Genomic DNA, 19,439 nt, shown 5'->3' with positions numbered 1-19,439 from the left:
GCCTCCTCAGCAGCGCTAAGGATGTCTGACTGCAGCTTAGGTCTGCTCCCCGCTGGCAAATGGACATCCCCCAAGGGATGCCAGGCTGCCAGAGGGACATCTGATTGCCATTTTAGGCCCAATCACCCGGAGAGCAGGCCTAAGCCAGCAGGTGGTCATCCCCTGAGAGGTCCCAAACTGCGAGAGGGCACAGGCCAGGCTGACGGACCCCCCTACCCCGGAGTGCACAAATTTTTGTGCACCAGGCCTCTAGTATAAAATAAATGGCAACTGTCAATATAGACTGGGCCAATCCAGAATATCCCACAAAAGAGTGAGACTTTTAGCAATACAACTGGAGAGGATCAGAAATATAGACAAGAAAAAAACTTTGTAGGTGGGTAAATATTTTTATCTACATCCACACGAATCAGGACTAATCGTGGCTTCAGGATACCACTGGCTGGTGCCAGGGGGATTGCTTTTCGGGACAATGGGAGACAAAGTTAAATAGCAGGAAGTAACCAAATTGTAATGAATACTCAGTGCCAAAGGTGGATATTTAGCTTCATCTGGGAGGCAATGGAGAGGTGTTAAAGAAATGCTGAGCAGGGAAAGAAAGTAACAACTGTATCTGGGGAAGGATTCATGTACACTGAAATACACTCTCATCTCTATCCTAAGAATCTAACAAGCGCTTTTAAGAAAGACTCCCCCATGGTCACATCCAGCCCTAACATAGATCTTGGTTAATGAACAAAATAAATTTTCAAATGATTCTCTGATTGTTTCATTCTATAGACCAGTAATTTTTACCTGGGGTGCTACAGAATTTTAAAGCATACAGTAACTGACTAGTCAGGGGCCATGACCTCTTTTCCCTTAGGTTGTCAAGTAAAAAATAACAACAGCCAACTCAACAATAGCCATCCGGTGTCCATTAATCAAAATTGTTCTCATTATTCCCTTGGCCTGTGTTGTTCAGTGGTTAGAGCTCAAAATGACATGGGTTCAATTCCAGACCCCAGTCAGGACATGCATGGGAGGCAACCAAATCAATGTCTTGCTCACATCGATGTCTCTCTCTCTCTATGGCTTTCCCTTCCCTCCCTTCTTACCTCCTTCCCTTCCACTTTCTCTAAAAATCAATAGAAAAAATATCCTCAGGTGAGGATTAACAAAAAATATAAAAATAAAGTTAAAAATATACCTATTTTTTTTGTCTGACCAGCAAAAAATGTATTTTTGTGTACTGCAGCACTTTAGTAATTAGTTTATGTGTGCCATGAGATTCAAAGGTTCAAAATCACTGCTGTCAACCGGATTTTCAGCAAAAAAAAGGATTTGATCAAACAATATTGTGAACTGTTGCATTTATATTCCTCTAGCAATTTCACAAAATGCAAATAACTAGCCCATTAAAGTCTGTAAGAAGTTGTGCAGGAAACAACTTTTTAACATAGTACATTTATTAACATAATGCAGAAGGAGCGTTTCGCGGCATACCCTCTTGAAAATCATACAATGAAATATTTAGTCCTAAGAGAATGAAACTCGCCAGAAAGTGAAATCCGCTAGTAACTGACAGACACACACAAAAAACACATAAAATTCCTTCCCTTCTAAATCAGCACTAGAGACCAACATGAACTTACATTTTCTCTTTACACTTGTTTATACCCCACATCAGTGGTTTCCAAAGTTGGCTGCATATTAAAGTCACCTGGGAAACTTAAAAAAAAAAACTAATGCCCAAGCTTTACTTCCAGAACAATTAAATCAGAATCTCTAGTTTGGGAATCAACAGTTTTTCAAAGGTCCAAATGAGACAGCACTGGGACCTGGGCCCAGGACCCCAAGGACACCAGATGGCTAGAAGAAACACAAAAATGTCTCCATCCCTCCACCACCTACTCAAAAATGCAGAGGTAGCTGATTTTATCTCCCTTCTAACTGCCTGCTTAAACTACTGACCTGAAAGTGCCATTCATCAAGGTTTGATGACCTTCCTAGGGTGGCAGTAATGAGCAGTCTGCCACTTTGCCCCCACAGCCACGGGTGGAAACAGAGTTACCAGGCCAGGCAGCTAGAAAAGGAAGTCCCCCCCAACTCTGCAATGGAAAATTTTGCAAGCCCGCCTTTTTTCAAAAAGCCTGCCCACTTTGTCGCCAGCTTATAAAGGTAGCCAAGCCCCCAAGTCAGTTCAGGGGAACTTCCTCCTTCCCTCTATGCTGCCTCCCTTGTGCTTGAGCATAAGCTTAATAAAATCCGTCTGGAAATGTCTCTGGGGTTTCCTCTCGATCTCTGTCTTGGGGAACCCAAGAACCCCAATTCCGGTAACACGCAGGCAAAGCTACAGGGAGGGGGGTTAGGGATTCTGCTATATATTAAGAGTTTACTGTCCCTAAAATGGTTAATGGTAGAGTCGGGAGAAATGGGAAAGGGAATGTGAATTCTAGTTAATAATTCAGCTAGAAAAAGCTGGCCCTGAAAAACTGAGAATGCGCTATATTTATTCTGCACATGATAGCAGGTCTCAAGTATTCTTGGCCTTCCCTTCTCTGTACTTAGTCCTCATTACACTGGCGGTTTAATGCTAATACTTGAGTGTGCTCAACTGATCGGCAACAACTTCTTTAAGGGAATCTTTACTTTTATCCAAACAGAACCAAATTTTCTATTCTTTTCCAAACTTGAATTATTGGTACCTATTTCTCAAACGTTTTAAGTATGATTTCCATGAAACATAGCCAGACGTCAACTGCGAAGCCAAAACTTTCCACTGTCTTCCTGGAAAAGACGTGTTTTAAAACTGCACATCACAGAAGGTTCAGGACTTAGTTAAACGATGCTAACTATTTATTTTATAGCCATCATTCCAAGCTTGGAAATTTTATCATCCAAATTGCAATGGATGTATTGTAATAGTTGAAAACTCATGTTTCAAAGCAAAGTTAAAAGTTAATCTTCCTGAAAATGCATTTATTATCCGGGAAAGTAACTGAGAAGAAAAAAGTAGTGATACATCCCTACACCCAGCATTCATAAGGAAGTCAGAAGCTGCAAAACAAACTACACGGCAAAATGTTTGGTTATCCCGGCCACCCTTTTTAATGTGCATCATCTTTGAGTAGACAATGGACACAAACAATACCATCTCCTCAATTTAAGCTGGATTTCAAATCCTGCCACTCATCCTCTCAACCTTTCACTTGAATCTGTGAGTCACTAGCTCAGATGAAATGACATAATGGCACGGGTCACTTTTAATTCAGTGTTTCCAGGGCTAGATGACAGACAAACACTCTCCTCTGTCCCTTACGTTGCCTTTGCAAAGGCACGTCGTTGGTTCCTTGTGCCAGAAATGCCTTTCCATCTTGCCTCCGTTAAGACACTTAGGGCATGAATCACAGGTCTAGAAGATAGCCTGACCTAATCTAAACTCCGCTGTCTCTCCTCAGGACTCTTCTACAAAACCTTTCCTAACCTTATCCAACCTACTAGTCACACTCTTTTAGCCTGCCCTTCAAATCCCTGCTCAGACCCTATCTCCTCAGGGCAGCCTTCCTCGATTGCTCAGAGTAGAACAAATCACTCCTTCAGGTTCCTCTATTATACAGTCTTGCCACACTGAGAGGTCCTATGGGCCACTCCTCCTCTGGAGTGTAACCTTCTTAAAAACAGGAGCCATACGACCACCTTCTCTTTTCTGCCATCCTGCACCTGGCCCAGGGCCACGCTCACAGAGAGGACAGTCAATGTCTCATGAACGGCATCCTTGGCACCTGGTAAAGTCTGTACGTAGTCGCTCACTCTAACCCCTTCTTATAAGCATCTTCTCCACTCTGCTTGAAAGCTCTTTGAAAGCAGAAATTATTTCTTCTTTGGCATTCCCATGCAGCCTACAAGACAACAGGAGCATTTTTAAGACTCACCCGATTTTTAACTTATGAGAGGGATACTAACGAGAAGGGATACTCAAATGAGAAGACAGACATATCCACATTTCAATTAAGCACTGAAAAATACTCTTTCCTCGATTTTGTTAATACCTACTCCCTCTCAATGCACTAGCTGAAGCCAAGAAAAACTTAGGCTCTCCAAACCCACCAAGCTAGAGAATACGCCACGGAATGTCTCAAACAGCACCTCCTATTGACTTACGCATGAATTTGGACCATTGTCTTAGAAAATCTCACAGAAAAACAAAACAGGAAGAAGTTCTAGTTAAGAAAACAACTCCAGACTTTCTGAGTTTAAAGTTTTCTGATTCACAGGGGATCAAGGTTTCCTGGTAACTCCAGAGTAAACAGGCACATGGGAAGTGAGCTGGGGTTTTTTCCATCTCAAAAAATCAATTGATGGTGAACTCAAGAAAGAAAATTGAGAAGAAAACATAATAAGCCTTTATATCCTTTATTTTTTTGCCTGTAGTTGGTTTCATCCCTGGCTAAATCCCTTCATTCCCCACCCATCATCACTTTAACCAGAAAGAAGCAGAAAATATGAATGACAATGATAATCTAGGTTGACAAAAAGTACTAAAAGTGGTCATTGCTAAGGAAGGAAAGACATCCTTAAATACTTTTCCTAGACCACTTTGATATCACCAAGAAAAAAGAAAGGCAATAAAATCTATTTTTCCACCACTTCAAGTGCCAAAAGGCAGCTCCTTTCAAAAAATTTACATGCAGAGAAATTTAAAAACGGCAAAAGAATTAGTTTGGGACAAGCCACAACTGCTAAACATACAAAATGAGCGAGTAACATTCGGGATGTTTAATAATTTAATTCAAGGATTATGTTACAAAGCGTTCTCCTTAACTACTATTAGGAAAAACAGAAAATGTTTTATATTGTACGAATCCCACTGCATGTTGGCTGACTACAAACTTCCCACAAAAAAAGTATAATATTGACTAACGCAATATTCATATCAATGGTCACGGAGAAGGAAGACATTGTAATATGAACCACAAAAGCCTGTCATGAAATCTTTTGGGAAAATAAGGACAATATATACTTCTTCCCCCTTAGATATTAATAGTAATGACCCTATTATTTCTTTAAAAAATGCTGGCAACTGACTAGCAAAAAGGAACACACCCTGAATGAGACTAGTATTCTTATATAGTCTATACATTACACAAAGTGTTCATCATACACTGACACAATGTATTTTCATGGTTTAAAACATACTGTGGTATGGCTGCTATTTACATATTTTAGTGACAGGTTTGCGGGAAATGTCTATGTCTTATCTAAGAGCACTGCTCTCACAAAGATATACTCGTAACTTAATTTGAGTCACTCACTGAGGGGTTAAACTACTGAACGCACAGACATACCAAATTTTGTTAAAGTGTGAATGAATAAACCTGTGGGAGAGAGAATGATCATGCAATTATTCAAGTCCCAGAATGCCTTTTGTGTGTTTCAGTTGGTTTCTTGATTACCAGGCCTCATCTGTTGGTCAATTCCATCAGGAGGAAAGGGGATAAGACCACAAGGAGACCTGTTGGTCCCCACGTGAGAAGCATCACAAACTGGGCGGGCTCCGCAGGGGTCTCTCTCACTTCCGGTCTATCTGCTCTCTCTGTGTTCGGCCCCATGTTCCTTTCCAGGGATGGGTTTTCTTCTGCTTACTCCCCGTTTCTTCTCCCTCATAACTCCAGGTTTCCCATGGCCAACACTGTCACCTCTGGCTCTGCCTGCACCCGTCCTACCTCCCACTCCATTCCCATTTCTACATTAGGTCTTACTAGCAGCTTCCCAATGTATTAGAGACAAATCTCACTCGGTGAGTGTCCAGAGCCGGTCAGACAATCATGGCCAGTGTGTACAGAACGGCCAGCCTTGGGTCTGGAGCCCACATCTGGGCCCATCAGCTGAGGCCGGAAGGGCTGGGAGGCAGTTAGGTGGTACACAATTGGCTAGCTCCTCTCCTTTTCCATGGTATGGTTTATGGGAAGGCAGGCATATAACCACAGAAACCACAAAGTACATAAATTATAAAGTAGCATTCGGAGACAAAAAGAAAAAAAAAAGGTGAGGTAAGAGTTGAATTAGCCCGAGGATGAATTCTACAGCAATCTATTTTGCCTAAATAAGATGAAAATATTAAACACATCAAGCAAAAGGCTGGACTTTAAAAAAATAATCCCAATAGTAAGAAAGGACTATTCATGAGATGACAACAAAGTATTATTGTAACTCTTGCAGGTAGAATAAAAGAGGAAAGTATCGGTACAAACTTCAGAACGACCAACCTTAATGTGATTGTGAAATCGCGACTGTTTAAACAAAGTATGAGGGACAAATCCATGCCATTTTGTTACTGTATTAATTTGTCTCCAGCCTTTTGGTTGTCCCTCTAATGCACCACAATGACCCTAATTCCTACTTACCAACACTGGCAACTATAGATGTAATTTCTCTCATTATAGAAGCCTCGCCTGCCCACAAAGGCATCATTGCTGATTTAAAGGAAATCATTTTTGTATTAATAACAATAATTAAAGTTAAAAAAAATAAGCACTCTTGCCCTACCCAGTTAGGCTCAGTGGATAGAGTGTCGGCCTGAAGACTGAAAGGTGCCAGGTACGATTCCAGTCAAGAGCATGTACCTTGGTTGCAGGCACATAGCCAGTAGGAAGTGTGTAGGAGGCAGCTGATCCATGTTTCTCTCTCATCGATGTTTCTAACTCTCTATCCCTCTCCCTTCCTCTCTGTAAAAAATCAATGAAATATTTTTTTAAAAGCACTCTTTAAGTCCTAGCTGTCACAAACTAGCTGTCCAACCTCGGAAAAAAAAAAAAGAAGAAGAAGAAAAAATCTCAACCCAAGACCATTCCGATTGCTGTCTAAAAGAAAAAGACACCACCACCACATCCAGCTTTAACAAGTACCGAATCTTGCCCGGCCGGCGTGGCTCAGTGATTGAGCATCAACCTATGAACCAGAAGGTCACAGTTCGGTTCCCCAGTTGGGGCACATGCCCGGGTTATGGGCTCAATCCCCAGGGTAGGGCATGCCGGAGGCAGCTGATCAATGATTCTCTCTCATCGTGGATGTTTCTTCTGTCTCTCTCCCTTCTTCTCTGAAATCAATAAAAATACATTTTAAAAAAAATAAGTAAAATGCACTGATCCTTCAGTGAACCCGCTTTAAATCAGTATAGCTTAAAGCTCTTTATTACTGGTAAATGCCATCACATCCACTCGAGTCACCTAAAAGGCACAGGCCCCTCTCACACTACGGACTATCATCCTGAGGCTGATAACCTCCATCCTAGGTACCCCTATGGGGTCCACAAGGAAGAAACAAAAGCACACAGGAGTTCTGATTAGTAAGTCACAGAAAGAGGTGAAAGCTTTGAGAGGGATGCTTTGCACACTTTCATAGTCTGGAAACCACAAGTGCCCCATGGTCTCCAAGCCAAATGCCAGGTCAAGACTTCAGAGTAAGAGACAGACGCATGAGTTATGCCTAAGTGGGTCTTTACCTGCCAGTCTGAAATCAAGTTTCCTTTTTTTATACCATGTACCTCGCAATGACATTGGAGCCAATCTTTCCTCTTCAACTGGACGAAGAATGGCAAGAAATGCCAATGCTTCATGCCTGTGACCCAATCACAGTGCCTGAAAATGGTACAGTCTTCAGCTCCTTCTGGATCATATCCATATTGTGGCTACGATGGCCTCACTCTCTGTAACTCTATTGGTCAGGCCTCATCCAAAACATCACATCCAGATACCACTGCCACATTTAAAATGGGACATTTTACTGACTCCTGAAAGTCAACAGAATGGTGAGGGGTCTGAGAATTAAGTCATAAGATAAATAAGAAGCCAAATCTTTAGTCTGAAGAAAAGACAGCACAGAGATATAAAAACCATCTTTAAATTTTCCTGTAACTCCAAATGGCAAAACAAGGGCAAATGGGTTTTAACCATTTACAACCAAACTTTCAGCAGATATTGATTTAAAATTATTATTCACTTTAAAAAACTGCGGGAGCAATGAGGGTATTAAACACATTTGGCATCCTCTCAATGGCATCCTCTACTTCCCTGGTTGCAGAAAGAGAGGGAAAAAACAAACAAACAGCAAATGTGTTTTTCACAAAGCAGTTGTGTGAAGTGACTGTCAAATGTATACCATTATGACAGAGTTCTGCAGGTGACATACAGCATTGCTTGAGAAAACAGTCTGACCCCCAGGCTTCTTGTGTTCAAATGAACACAGACGGAACTAAAGAATGAATGCCAAGCAAATCACTTATTCTTTTACTTAATCTTTTCTCACTAATACTTATTTGCGAGACTCCTGACAGAAGACAGAGCAAATGATAAAATATAAAATAGGGCCAATTCTTATCTTTAACACCCTGTCTAGAAGAGGACCAGACAACCTGCTTTCTTGGACTGTACCTTCATGTTATACGTGTCCAGTTATCCCTACTTAGCCAGGATTTTAGGAGAACCATGATCACAGATTCTCCTACTGAAACCTGTTCTCAGGGCCATAATGGGGTAAGAAGTCGGTGACCCCGAATGTCAGTTTTAAGGCCTACGTGTCCATTAGTGATGACATGCACTGGTGATCATCTTTAAGTTTGAAATAAACACTGCAATTCTGCATAGCTTTCTCAGTGTATCTTCAGAACCATGACATCAATACTGTACTCTTCACTGTATATATACCCCTAAGTAACATTGTGAATTGTGAATCATGAGAGTGTATTACCTATTGAAACAAGTACTAAGATTAAAACGTGGAAATATCCAAATTTTATTAAAATCAAATTTTAATAAAAATGATTAAGCATAAAGACTCAGTTGTTAGGAAAAGTATATCATGGGCTACAGTTTATTGAATTCATGTTGAAATAATTAAATCAAACAGATTTCTATTACCTGAGGAATATGATCTATTCAACATACACAAAATAATGGCCAGTGGAGAAAGTAGAAGCAATTTTATTTAAAGTAGAGATTTCTACCTCCCCCTCAATAAAAAGATTCAAGTAGTCCCCGTCTAAGACCACCTAATACACTCATTTTGAGGAACAGATGGAGCCAAATATTCCTCCAAGTCATTTTTCCCCACAAGGCAACACTTGCTAACGTTCCAGTTTCAAAATGACAAAATCAATGTTTGCCAAAGAAGGATGAGTTTGAGGGTAATAAAAATATACCACATAAACCACCAAACTGTGTCTTATTTATTATTAGTCGTACTGTTAGCTTTTGTGAAAGCCATGGTTTATAGGTCAGTTTTCCAAACCTACATATTTTAAGAGTATAAAATATCCCCACATTTAAAGTATGTCCTGTGTACTTTGTGGAGAAGGCACGTATATAACCCAATGCAATGGAAAAGTTGGCTTTCATCAATTACGCTGCTGACTGGATTTTGTCTTCTTCAGCCATTGGGATTCTAGATCCCTAATGCATTTTTGCTTTGATGAGTCACATCTGTAATACAATCACTAGACTCATCCCCACCTCATATACTGCAACACATTTTCCCCTCCAAGATCTGGCCATAGTCATTTCACAAGAGAAATGAAAAAAAAATGATTAAAAGGAAACAGGACAGACAGTGAGTAAGCCATGAACAACTGCCCGAAGAACTGTAAAAACCCAAGATCATTTCCATGTGTTTCAATTAAGGTTGCCACAAGGGGTGGATAAAGAACTGAAGAGGATATTGATAAAGTCGTATCCATTCCCTCCTTTTGTCAGGGTAGTTAGTTAGAGCCAAAGAATAAGGTACAATAACTGGGGAATTTGTAAAGTTTTAACACATAAAAATATCTGGTATAAATCCAAAGCAAACAGTCTAATTTATAATCCTATCAGCCAATCAGACAATATTAAAAGGCACTTTATTGCCAAACCGGTTTGGCTCAGTGGATGGAGCTGTCGGCCTGTGGACTGAAGGGTCCCAGGTTCAATTCCAGTCAAGGGCATGTGCCTTGTTTGCGGGCACATCCCCAGTGGGAGGTGTGCAGGAGGTGGCTGGTTGATGTTTCTCTCTCATCGATGTTTCTAACTCTCTATCCCTCTCCCCTCCTCTCTGTGAAAAATCAATAAAAAATATTTTTTTAAAAGCAACCTTTTAAAAAATAAATAAATAAAAGGCACTTTATTCACACATTTTTAACATAAACAGAAAGGACTAAGGTTGTATAACAGTAGTCGTCTTTCAAAGGTAAGATAACAAATTAAATGTTTTTCCCTTTCTTATACATCAATTACACTCTATTCTACACAGTTTAGAAATGGCTGGTAATAAGAAAAACACAGATTTGGTAAACATGCCTAGGCAGTTAACATCTACAAATCAAGCTAACTACCAAAATGTTATAAATAACATTTATAGTGTTAGCAAATTTTTCAGGCTATCGTACATTTTTCTACAAAGTCATTTCCTCCATTAAAAGGTGTTATAGGTTGAACTGTGTCACCCCAAAATTCGTATGTTGAAATCCTAACCCTTTCGGAATGTGACCTTGTTTGTAATAGGGTCACTGCAGATGTAATTTTGTTAGGATGAGCCCTAATCCAATGCGACCCACGTCCTTATAAAAAGAGGAAAGTTGGACACAGAGAGATACACACAGCGAAAACTCCACATGGCGATGAAGGCAGAGATCGGGATGACATTTCTACAGGCCAAGGAATGCCAAAGATGGCAAGCAAATCTCCAGAAGCTCGGGGGGAGGCGCGGAACATTCTCCCTCCCAGCCTTCAGAAGGAACCAACCCTGTCGACTCCCTGGTCTTGGACTTCTAGCCTTCAGAACTGTGAGGCAACACAACAAATTTTTGTTGGTTAAGCCACCCAGGTTGTTGAAGATTTTTACAGCAGCCCTAACAAAGTAATATAAAAGGTTTCAAAGCATAGCTCATGAGACATAAAACTGACCACATACATTTTTCCTAACAATCTCTTTTGCTGAATAGTGCTTTGCAAAATCAATATATCCTCTGTATGCTTCTCCTCCCCTTCCCACCCCCATTACTGTAGCTATACAAGGCCATGTCCATCAGTTTTCTCCAAGGGAATGTACAAAGAAGTGGCATATGGCATATTCAGATCTGGCCCCTAAGATCATGGCACGCCTCCTCCATACTCTCTTGTTCTCCATCAGCTCACATTTGGACATGGTGACCCACCTTCAACCATACGGATGAGGTTCATAACATAAGGAACAGCAGAGCTACTTTGCAGAAGGAATCTGGGTCTCTGACAGTATGGGAATACTCACCTTAGAATGTTAGGTGAAAGTAAAATAGCTCTGTTCCTTAAACCACTATATTATTGGGTTTCTCTGCTATCACGGGTTAGTCTTTTGCCCTAATAGAGTGTCAGGGGAACTAAAATGTTTCAAACACATGCAATAAAGCAGTATACAGAAAATCAGGTAGATCTCTGAAACATTAACTATGGCCGAATGGGAAAAGTTTATGTGCACATATAGTAAACTGAACTACTATTACAGCGTCAAATTTGAGACAATGCATTTCATGATCTTCGTAGTTGTTAAACTACAATGTAAACCCTTTGGGAAATGTACCAATTCTTATTCTTAAAGATATTTTTAAATTTTTTGATTTTTAGAGAGAGAGGAAGGGAGAGGGAGAGAGACAGAAAACATCGATGTGAGAGCAAAACATTGGCTGCCTCCTGCACGCCCCCTACCTGGGGTCTGCAACCAGGGCATGTGCCCTGACCAGGAATCAAACCAGCAACCTTCTGGTGCGTGGGATGGCATTCAACCAAGTGAGCACACCAGCCAGGGCTTCTTTCATTTTTTAAATTTCAAAATTTTTCAGTGAGAATAATTAACTTACATTAATAATATTGCTATGACTTTACATATATTCTAAAGGTACAAATACCGATGTAACATAGAAAAAGTTTCACACTCCTCCTCCAATCCCCTCTTTAGGGAGAGCCGGTATGAAGCTGGGAAGGTATCCTTCCAGACTACGATGTTTTTTTTAAATAATACGGTAGTCAAATTTTAAATTTTAAAACCAGAGAGGTTTTAATTTTGGTTTGTGATACACACCTGGAGTCAGAGCCAAAACACGTTCTAATAAGCACACAGAGCCTCTGAATTTCATTACTCTGGAAGAAGAGAAGTATTTTTCAAAGATGCTAATGACCAGCAATATGCCCTATTTCTTGTTCTTAAATGTTTCCCCAAATGTCATTACATGAAACTGGAATATGTGTGACTAGGAGGAAGTTCCTGGAGGACAATCCAACCCTTCTCCATTACTTCATTCTACTGTCGATGAACCATAATGTCTATTTCTGTCTGGTCAAAACAGAACATTACTCTTCTGGAACTTGGGATGTTTGCCTTTTATTAAGTTACAGGTTTTTTCCAGAGTTAAGTATCCAAATCCTATATGGGCACTTGTCTATCGGAAGACGCTTTCTATCTAATGAATTAAAGAAGAAAATGAGATTAAAACTATTCTCATTTAGTTATTCAGGGACCTCATTAACCTGTAACCACGAGTAGAATCTACAATTCCAACTCATAGCGTGTGGGACACACACATGTTCCTGGATTCAAGCATGTGTTCCTATTTAAACGGCTGGAATGTATATAGGGCTCCACAAAGAGTGATAAATATTAGCAAATCTTCTAAGAATGAAGGTCCTTTATGACCACAGATGCTGTGTTTTGATTCAGCTTTTAAAATGTCTGAGTCATACAAAGCTGAACCGTCTGCTTTTTACATTTATCTGCAAGTTAAAGAACAATGAAAAAAAAAAAATTCCTTCCACAAATATCGTCTATTTGCCCAATCACGGCCAACCCAAGACAAATCTGAGATTTCTGCTCTGTCCTCTGTTTTCTTCCCCTTGTGGCAAGCCTGCCCTAGAGGAAGGCTGGGCATTCCGAAATGCCCAGGTATTAAGGACAAGTTGGATATTAACCAATGTCAGAGACTGCCAAGTCAAAGGCTTCAGGCATAGTACATAAAACTTCAATAGCCTGACCCTAAAGCAGGGATGGAAAACTGTGGTCTGGCACATTCTATTTGGCCTACATAGCATTTTTTAATTTTTTAAAAATTTTAAAGCCCTTTAGGATAGCGCCCCCCCCCCCTTTAAAAGAAGGTATTTCATCATATAGGATACTGTAGCTCACCTTGCACTATGAACCCCTCATATGTTATGTGCCAGGCAAATGTTTGGAGTATGAGCACCACATAAATTTTTCCACCTCTGAGCCTTCTTACATTCTGGGTCTTCGCCTAGAATGCCTTCCAACCCACCCAAGCCTACCTCTTCACATGGCTAACGTCCACTCTTGTGAAGACCTCAAGAAGTCCTTCCTAATCTCCTAAAGTCCCAGTTAAGTGCTTAATCCTCCATGGCCCCAGACTCTCCTGCTATTTCTGTGACGATATCACCAGACACCAGACTAATTCCTTTAGGGCAGGGATGATGCCTTGCTCATTTTGGTCTCTCCAGTGTGTAGCACACAGCAGGTGGTAAATAAATATTTTCAGAATGAAGAAATGGCAATATAAGCATCAGCTCTGAAAATATTTGCTTTTAATACTCTTGGCAGAGAATGCAGATGAATGATGAAGGTGACCAAAAAAAAAAAAGAAAGTAGATCACACAGAAGTCAAGAGAATAAAGGGCCTTGTAAAGGTCATGTCTGATTACACAGAGGTGTTTTCCCAAGGCCTGATGACCCTCTGCAGCAGTATTTAATCTCATCCATAGTTGCTGCTATATTTTCCCTCTTCCCTTCCCCTAAGGCACCCTACATGTTGGTTCCTACACACACTTTCTAGATCCCAACAGCAAAGACACAAACACAATAAAGCCAAATAAGTAAAAAAAAACAAAAAAAAACACATAAACTAGAATCAATTTCTCTGAAACAATAGGCATCTTCCCTTATATAAGACAGTTATTTTAAGAAACTGAGCTGATCAGAATTAGTCAACTGCTCTTCATAGTTTCTCATACTCATTGTTTAATCAGCTCCACTCCTATTTCCCTTTGCTATATGTGAGGGCAGAGTGTCTTCATTGAAGACCAGAACTTTCAGAGGACACCCGGGGACAGAAGTGACATGGCTACCGATGGTGAGCAAGTAGGTCTAAAGGTACATCCCGCCCACAGTCATGCTTACTGGAAATGAGGAAAGCTATGAGGGACTCCTCCTATGCTTGGGGAAGAGCAAAAAAAGGGAGCAGCAATAAAAGAAGATAATCAGGACAGTATACCTGGCAGCCCTCCTTGTCTCCAAGTAAAACACCTCATTAGATTTGCCCAGAAGGAGCCTTTTTAGAATGGTTAAGTGACACACAGCATCCCACCCTTACCTCGCCCTGAGCACCTCTGGCTATCTTATCAAGAAAGAACCTATTCCCTTTCACATGGAAGGGGATCGTTCAGGGGTTTCTACTGAGATGGGTATGGGTATATTTCTCCTTAATTATCACCAAGGCAGGAGTAAAAAGCAACTTACCTTTTGAAAAAAGTCTTCCCCACTTTTGCCTTTTCCTTCGGCAGCAGCTGTAAATAAAAATGTATACATTTAAAATCATTCCTTTTTTGCAACCTGTGTATTCAAAAACTCTCAAGTATCAGGTAGGAGAATCCAGAGGTAAACAAGATGCCATTCTTGTTCTCCCAAATCTCAGTGTCTGCTAACAGGCCTCATCAGGGGTATGAAAGGAATAAAGAGTAAAACACTAGTCCAAACAATTATACTTCCAGCTCCTCTTCCTGTCTGAAAGACTCACACATCTCTTGTCACACATAGATGAAAGGAATCTCCTTTCATATTTAAAGAACTATATGAACAAATGCTACCACCAATATAATCGGCTGTAGTGCTCTCAGCACTTCCTGTCTGTAATCAATCCCAGGCCTGAAGCTGCCTTTTCAACCGGGACTCAGAGAACATGGCCTGCTGAGCTGGGTCAGTTTTGTGCTGTGCAGTGACCATATTCTCTACTTGGATTTCGGTTGGCATTATATGCTACTTTAATTCACTCCTTCATTGGCTTATATAAAGAGGGGGAAAAACACATCAGAATTAAATGGTAATGGTAACGTCACAGACAACAATAAAACTTCATGTGAGATTAATTAAAAGGTCACTGTATTTGAACAGTCTTTTTATATCTAAGAGGTAGCCTATAAACACAGGACAAACCCAGCTCTTTATGTTCAAACATCTTAACTTTCTGTGAACTTTTTTTTTTTATCTGTGGAGGCAGAGGTGGGAAATGTGACTAAAGGGAGAGAGGCGATTTTATCTTGCTTGCAATAGCCTCAAAGTGCATCCTTCAGAGGATAAACACCAAAGGGGCCTCAGATTCCAGTGCAGAAGAACAGGGATTCACTGGAGAAGCCACCCCGGCCTGGACAAAGAAAGGAGCTGGAGCAGCAACTCCTGGAACTTATTAAAATGATTAAAGACCCAAAAAGTAAGGGAGGTCATTCTGTTTGGTGGAGGACTCAAAACTCAAAGAAATTATCTCTACCCTCAAGATAATAACAATATTATAAATTATTTTTTCACAGGTTTAATGTCACATTTAATACTCCCAAGCCGCAGTTTGCTGACCACTGCCTTAACCAATAAAGAAATTAAAGAAAATAAATAAATAAATAAATAAATGAATGAATGAATGACAAGACACCTACAATTTTGGGATATGCTTTTATTGATATGTTTTCACCCAAAAAAAGAGAGCGCAGAGTACAAGTCTCCGTGCTTACCAAGGGCAATTTGAAGGAAAGTATGAAAACAGTAGCTAAAAAGATAAAGAATTAAAAATTGTATTCTAATGTGTGGCAGGCTAAATAACACCCCCTAAAAATGTTCATGTCCCAATCCGTGGAACCTATCAATATGTTACCTTACATGGCAAAGGGTATTTTACAGATGTGATTAAATTAAGAATCTTGAGACAGGAAGATTATCCTAAATTATCCAGGTGGATCCAGTGAAATCACAGGGAGGAAGAAGAAAGCTCAGAGTCCAAAAAAGCAATGCGACAATTAAAAAACATACAGAGAAGGGTGTGTGACAACAAACAAGAGAGGTGGAGAGGAGAAAGATACAGATATACTATGCTGCTGGCTTTGAAGATGGCAGAAGGGGCCATAAGCCAAGGACTGTCGGCAGCCTCCAGCAGCTAGAAAAAGTAAGGAAATGGATTCTCCTTCCGAGCCTCTGCAGGGAGCACAGCTCTGCCAACACCTTGATATAGCACAATGAAACCCATTTCGGACTTCTGACCTCCAGAACGTAAGGTAATAAATTAATGTTGTATGCCACTATACTTGTGGTAATTTGTTACAGCAGCAAAACACTAATACATAATGCCAATAGCATCTTAACTTTACTTTTTGCACAAATACACCATCAATAGCATGAATCGAGTGCACACATGGACGTGAGCATTTGAAGCACACATTTCCACAGAAAGATTTTTTGTAGTTAACTCTACAGATTCTGACTTTCTCTCCCTAACTTGGAAATGTATCAACATTAAAGCTTTAAAAAAAAAAAAAACATTAAGAGCCAATTTTAAGAACAAAAGCTTACTCTTTCTAAATAAACTAGCAAATGTGGTTGATCCTAGCTAAAGGGGGTCACCCAGGCAAGGTAAAACATCAGTACCCAAACCTAATGATGCAGACTTATTATTAAGTGCCTTGGAGGGACTTCAATTCTGCTACCTCTTGGGCTGTCTTTATCTCTAAAGCTAAAAACAGTTTAAAGGGGTCTAATATATATAACACAATTGCATGGCAATGAACACTACATACCAGGACACAACATTTTGAAAAAATTCTAGTGACATCAAGGAAACCCATCTTTGAAAAGAAATTTTAGAATCCAAGATATTTTCAAAAGCCTATGAAGGAAGGCAGCTAATCACCCCTTTCACCCACACAGAACTCTTACACAACTTGGAATTCGTCAGTTAAGATTTCATGATACAACTATATTTTATTACAGAAACCTCGTTTAGGACACTTATTTTGTTCATGACAAACTCATTATGTCACAACCTTGAAATGCCCCTTCATTCCAAGTCTGAACAGACTTCATAGAATGGCCTTTCAATCCCAGAATGAATAAAAAGGGGGGAATTTCCTTAGTTAGACCCAAGCTATACTTAACTTTGTTCCAGAAAAACAACTAAGATTTAACCAGAAACTTGCACCTTTTAGCAACCTTATGATTTGAGGGGAGCCAAATGGCAAACTCTTTGGCACCAAAAACTACTGTTCTTTTTTATGCCAAATGTGTATGTCTGAGAAACTCCAAATGTGAGCCTGTTTCGCCCTAAATCCTGAGAAGTATCCATTTCCCAAGACCACAAGTGCCCTCGTAAAAGAATCTGGTTGGATTCTTGGTTAGATCACAGGTACAAACCATGGCTGGTCCCAGCCACTGGCGCTTCGCCGGGAGTGTTCTTACCTAATTCCCAGGTTCCCAGGTCTCCTACTGGACTTTTACTGCCCACACTCAAGCAAAGCTGTCAAGCCCAAAGAAGCCACTCAAGGGAGAATAATATTTCCACCAGAGTATTCTCTCCCCACAGACAGAAATCCTTCTATGCTCAAATATGGAAGTGCAATTCTCAAACTTACTCTAAAATCTTTAATATCAAAATACAAACACTGAAGAAGTGAGAGACTGGGAGGAAGGAGCTTGGGGAACATTTTTTTTATATAAACTTAGGTATTATTTTTTTTCTTTTTTCTTTTTCTTTATTAAGGTATTACATATGTGTCCTTATCGCCTCATTGCCCTCACCCCCCTGGTGTCTGTGTCCATTGGTTAGGCTTATATGCAGGCATACAAGTCCTTTGGTCGATCTCTTCCCCTTACCCCCACCCTCCCCTACCTTCCCTCCAAGACCCGACAGTCCAATCAATGCCGCTCCATCTCTGGATCAGTCCTTGTTCGTTCGCCATCACTGACTTAGGCTGTTCCCAAATCTTAGCTATGGTGAATGGTGCTGATATGAACATAGGGGTGTATATATCCTTTCTGATTGGTGTTTCTAGTTTCTTGGGATATATTCTTAAAAGTGGCATCACTGGGAGATCGGTCCCTTGTTAGGTTTTTGCAGAAACTCCATACTGTTACCACAGTGGCTGCATCAGTCTGCATTCCCATCAGCAGTGCACAAGGGTTCCTTTTTCTCCATATCCTCGCCATCACTTGTCATTTGTTGATTTGTTGATGATAGCCGTTCTGACAGGTGTGAGATGGTAACACGTTGTCATTTTGATTTGCACCTCTCGGATGATTAGTGACTTTGGGCATGTTTTCATATGTCTGTTGGCCTTCCTTCTGTCTTCTTTCGAAAAGTATCTATTTAGGTCTCTTGCCCACTTTTTGATTGGGTTGTTTATCTTCATTTTGTTAAGCTGTATGAGTTTCCTGTAAATGTTGGAGATTAAACCCTTATCAGTGATAACATTGGCAAATATGTTCTCCCACGCAGTGGGCTTTCTTGTTGTTTTGTTGATGGTTTCTTTTGCTGTGCAGAAGCTTATTTTGATGTAGTCCCATTTGTTTATTTTCTCTTTATTTTCCATTGCCCTAGGACAGTGGTTCTCAACCTTCCTAATGCCGCAACCCTTTAATACAGTTCCTACACAAAGATTTCTTGTTATTTTGTTGATGGTTTCTTTTGCTGTACAAAAGCTTTTTATTTTGATGTAATCCCATTTGTTTATTTTCTCTTTACTTTCCATGGCCCTAGGAGCTGTAACGGTGAAGATATTGTTTCGGCGTATGTCTGAGGTTTTGCTGCCTGTGGATTCCTCTAGTATTTTTATGGTTTCCCATCTTATGTTTAAGTCCTTTATCCATTTTGAGTTTACTTTTGTGTATGGTGTAAGTTGGTGGTCTAATTTCACTGTTTTGCATGTATCTGTCCAATTTTCCCAACACCATTTATTGAAGAGACTGTCTTGACTCCATTGCATGTGCTTGCCTTCTGTGTCAAATATTAATTAAGCATAATCGGCTTTGTCTGATTTCTGGGGTCTCTGTTCTGTTCCATTGACCTATATGTCTGTTCCTGTGCCAGTACCAGGCTGTTTTGATTACAGTGACTTTGTAGTATAACTTAAAATATCTGGAATTGTGATTCCTCCTATTTTGTTCCTCTTAAGATTGCTGCAGCTATTTGAGTTGTTTTTTTTTGTTTGTTTTGTTTTTAGTTCCATATACATTTTTGGAGTATTAGTTCTAGATCTGTGAAATATGCTATTGATATTTTATGCTGGAATATGCTGTTGGGATTGCATTGAATCTGTAGATTGCCCTGGGTAGTATGGACATTTTAATGATGTTGAGTCTACCAATCCATGAACAAGAAGTATTGTTTCACTTGTTTATTTCTTCTTCTATCTCTTTTTTCC

At 40.1% G+C, this 19,439-nt stretch overlaps 1 protein-coding gene across 1 annotated transcript in view; it reads right to left on the bottom strand.

Annotated features, from left to right (window-relative positions):
* BICC1 (BicC family RNA binding protein 1) overlaps positions 1-19,439 on the bottom strand; it is a 243,242-nt gene that overhangs the window by 149,502 nt on the left and 74,301 nt on the right. The window contains exon 2 of the mRNA XM_015571808.1: positions 14,503-14,549. Within this exon, the coding sequence (XP_015427294.1) occupies positions 14,503-14,549 (47 nt within the window). The remainder of the gene's footprint in view (positions 1-14,502; positions 14,550-19,439) is intronic.

The sequence above is a fragment of the Myotis davidii genome, unplaced genomic scaffold, assembly GCF_000327345.1.
Source record: "Myotis davidii unplaced genomic scaffold, ASM32734v1 scaffold1187, whole genome shotgun sequence".
Classification (NCBI taxonomy): Eukaryota; Metazoa; Chordata; class Mammalia; order Chiroptera; family Vespertilionidae; genus Myotis; species Myotis davidii.
The sequence above is the reverse complement of the archived record's forward strand: the minus strand, read 5'-3'. Positions and strand labels throughout refer to the sequence as shown.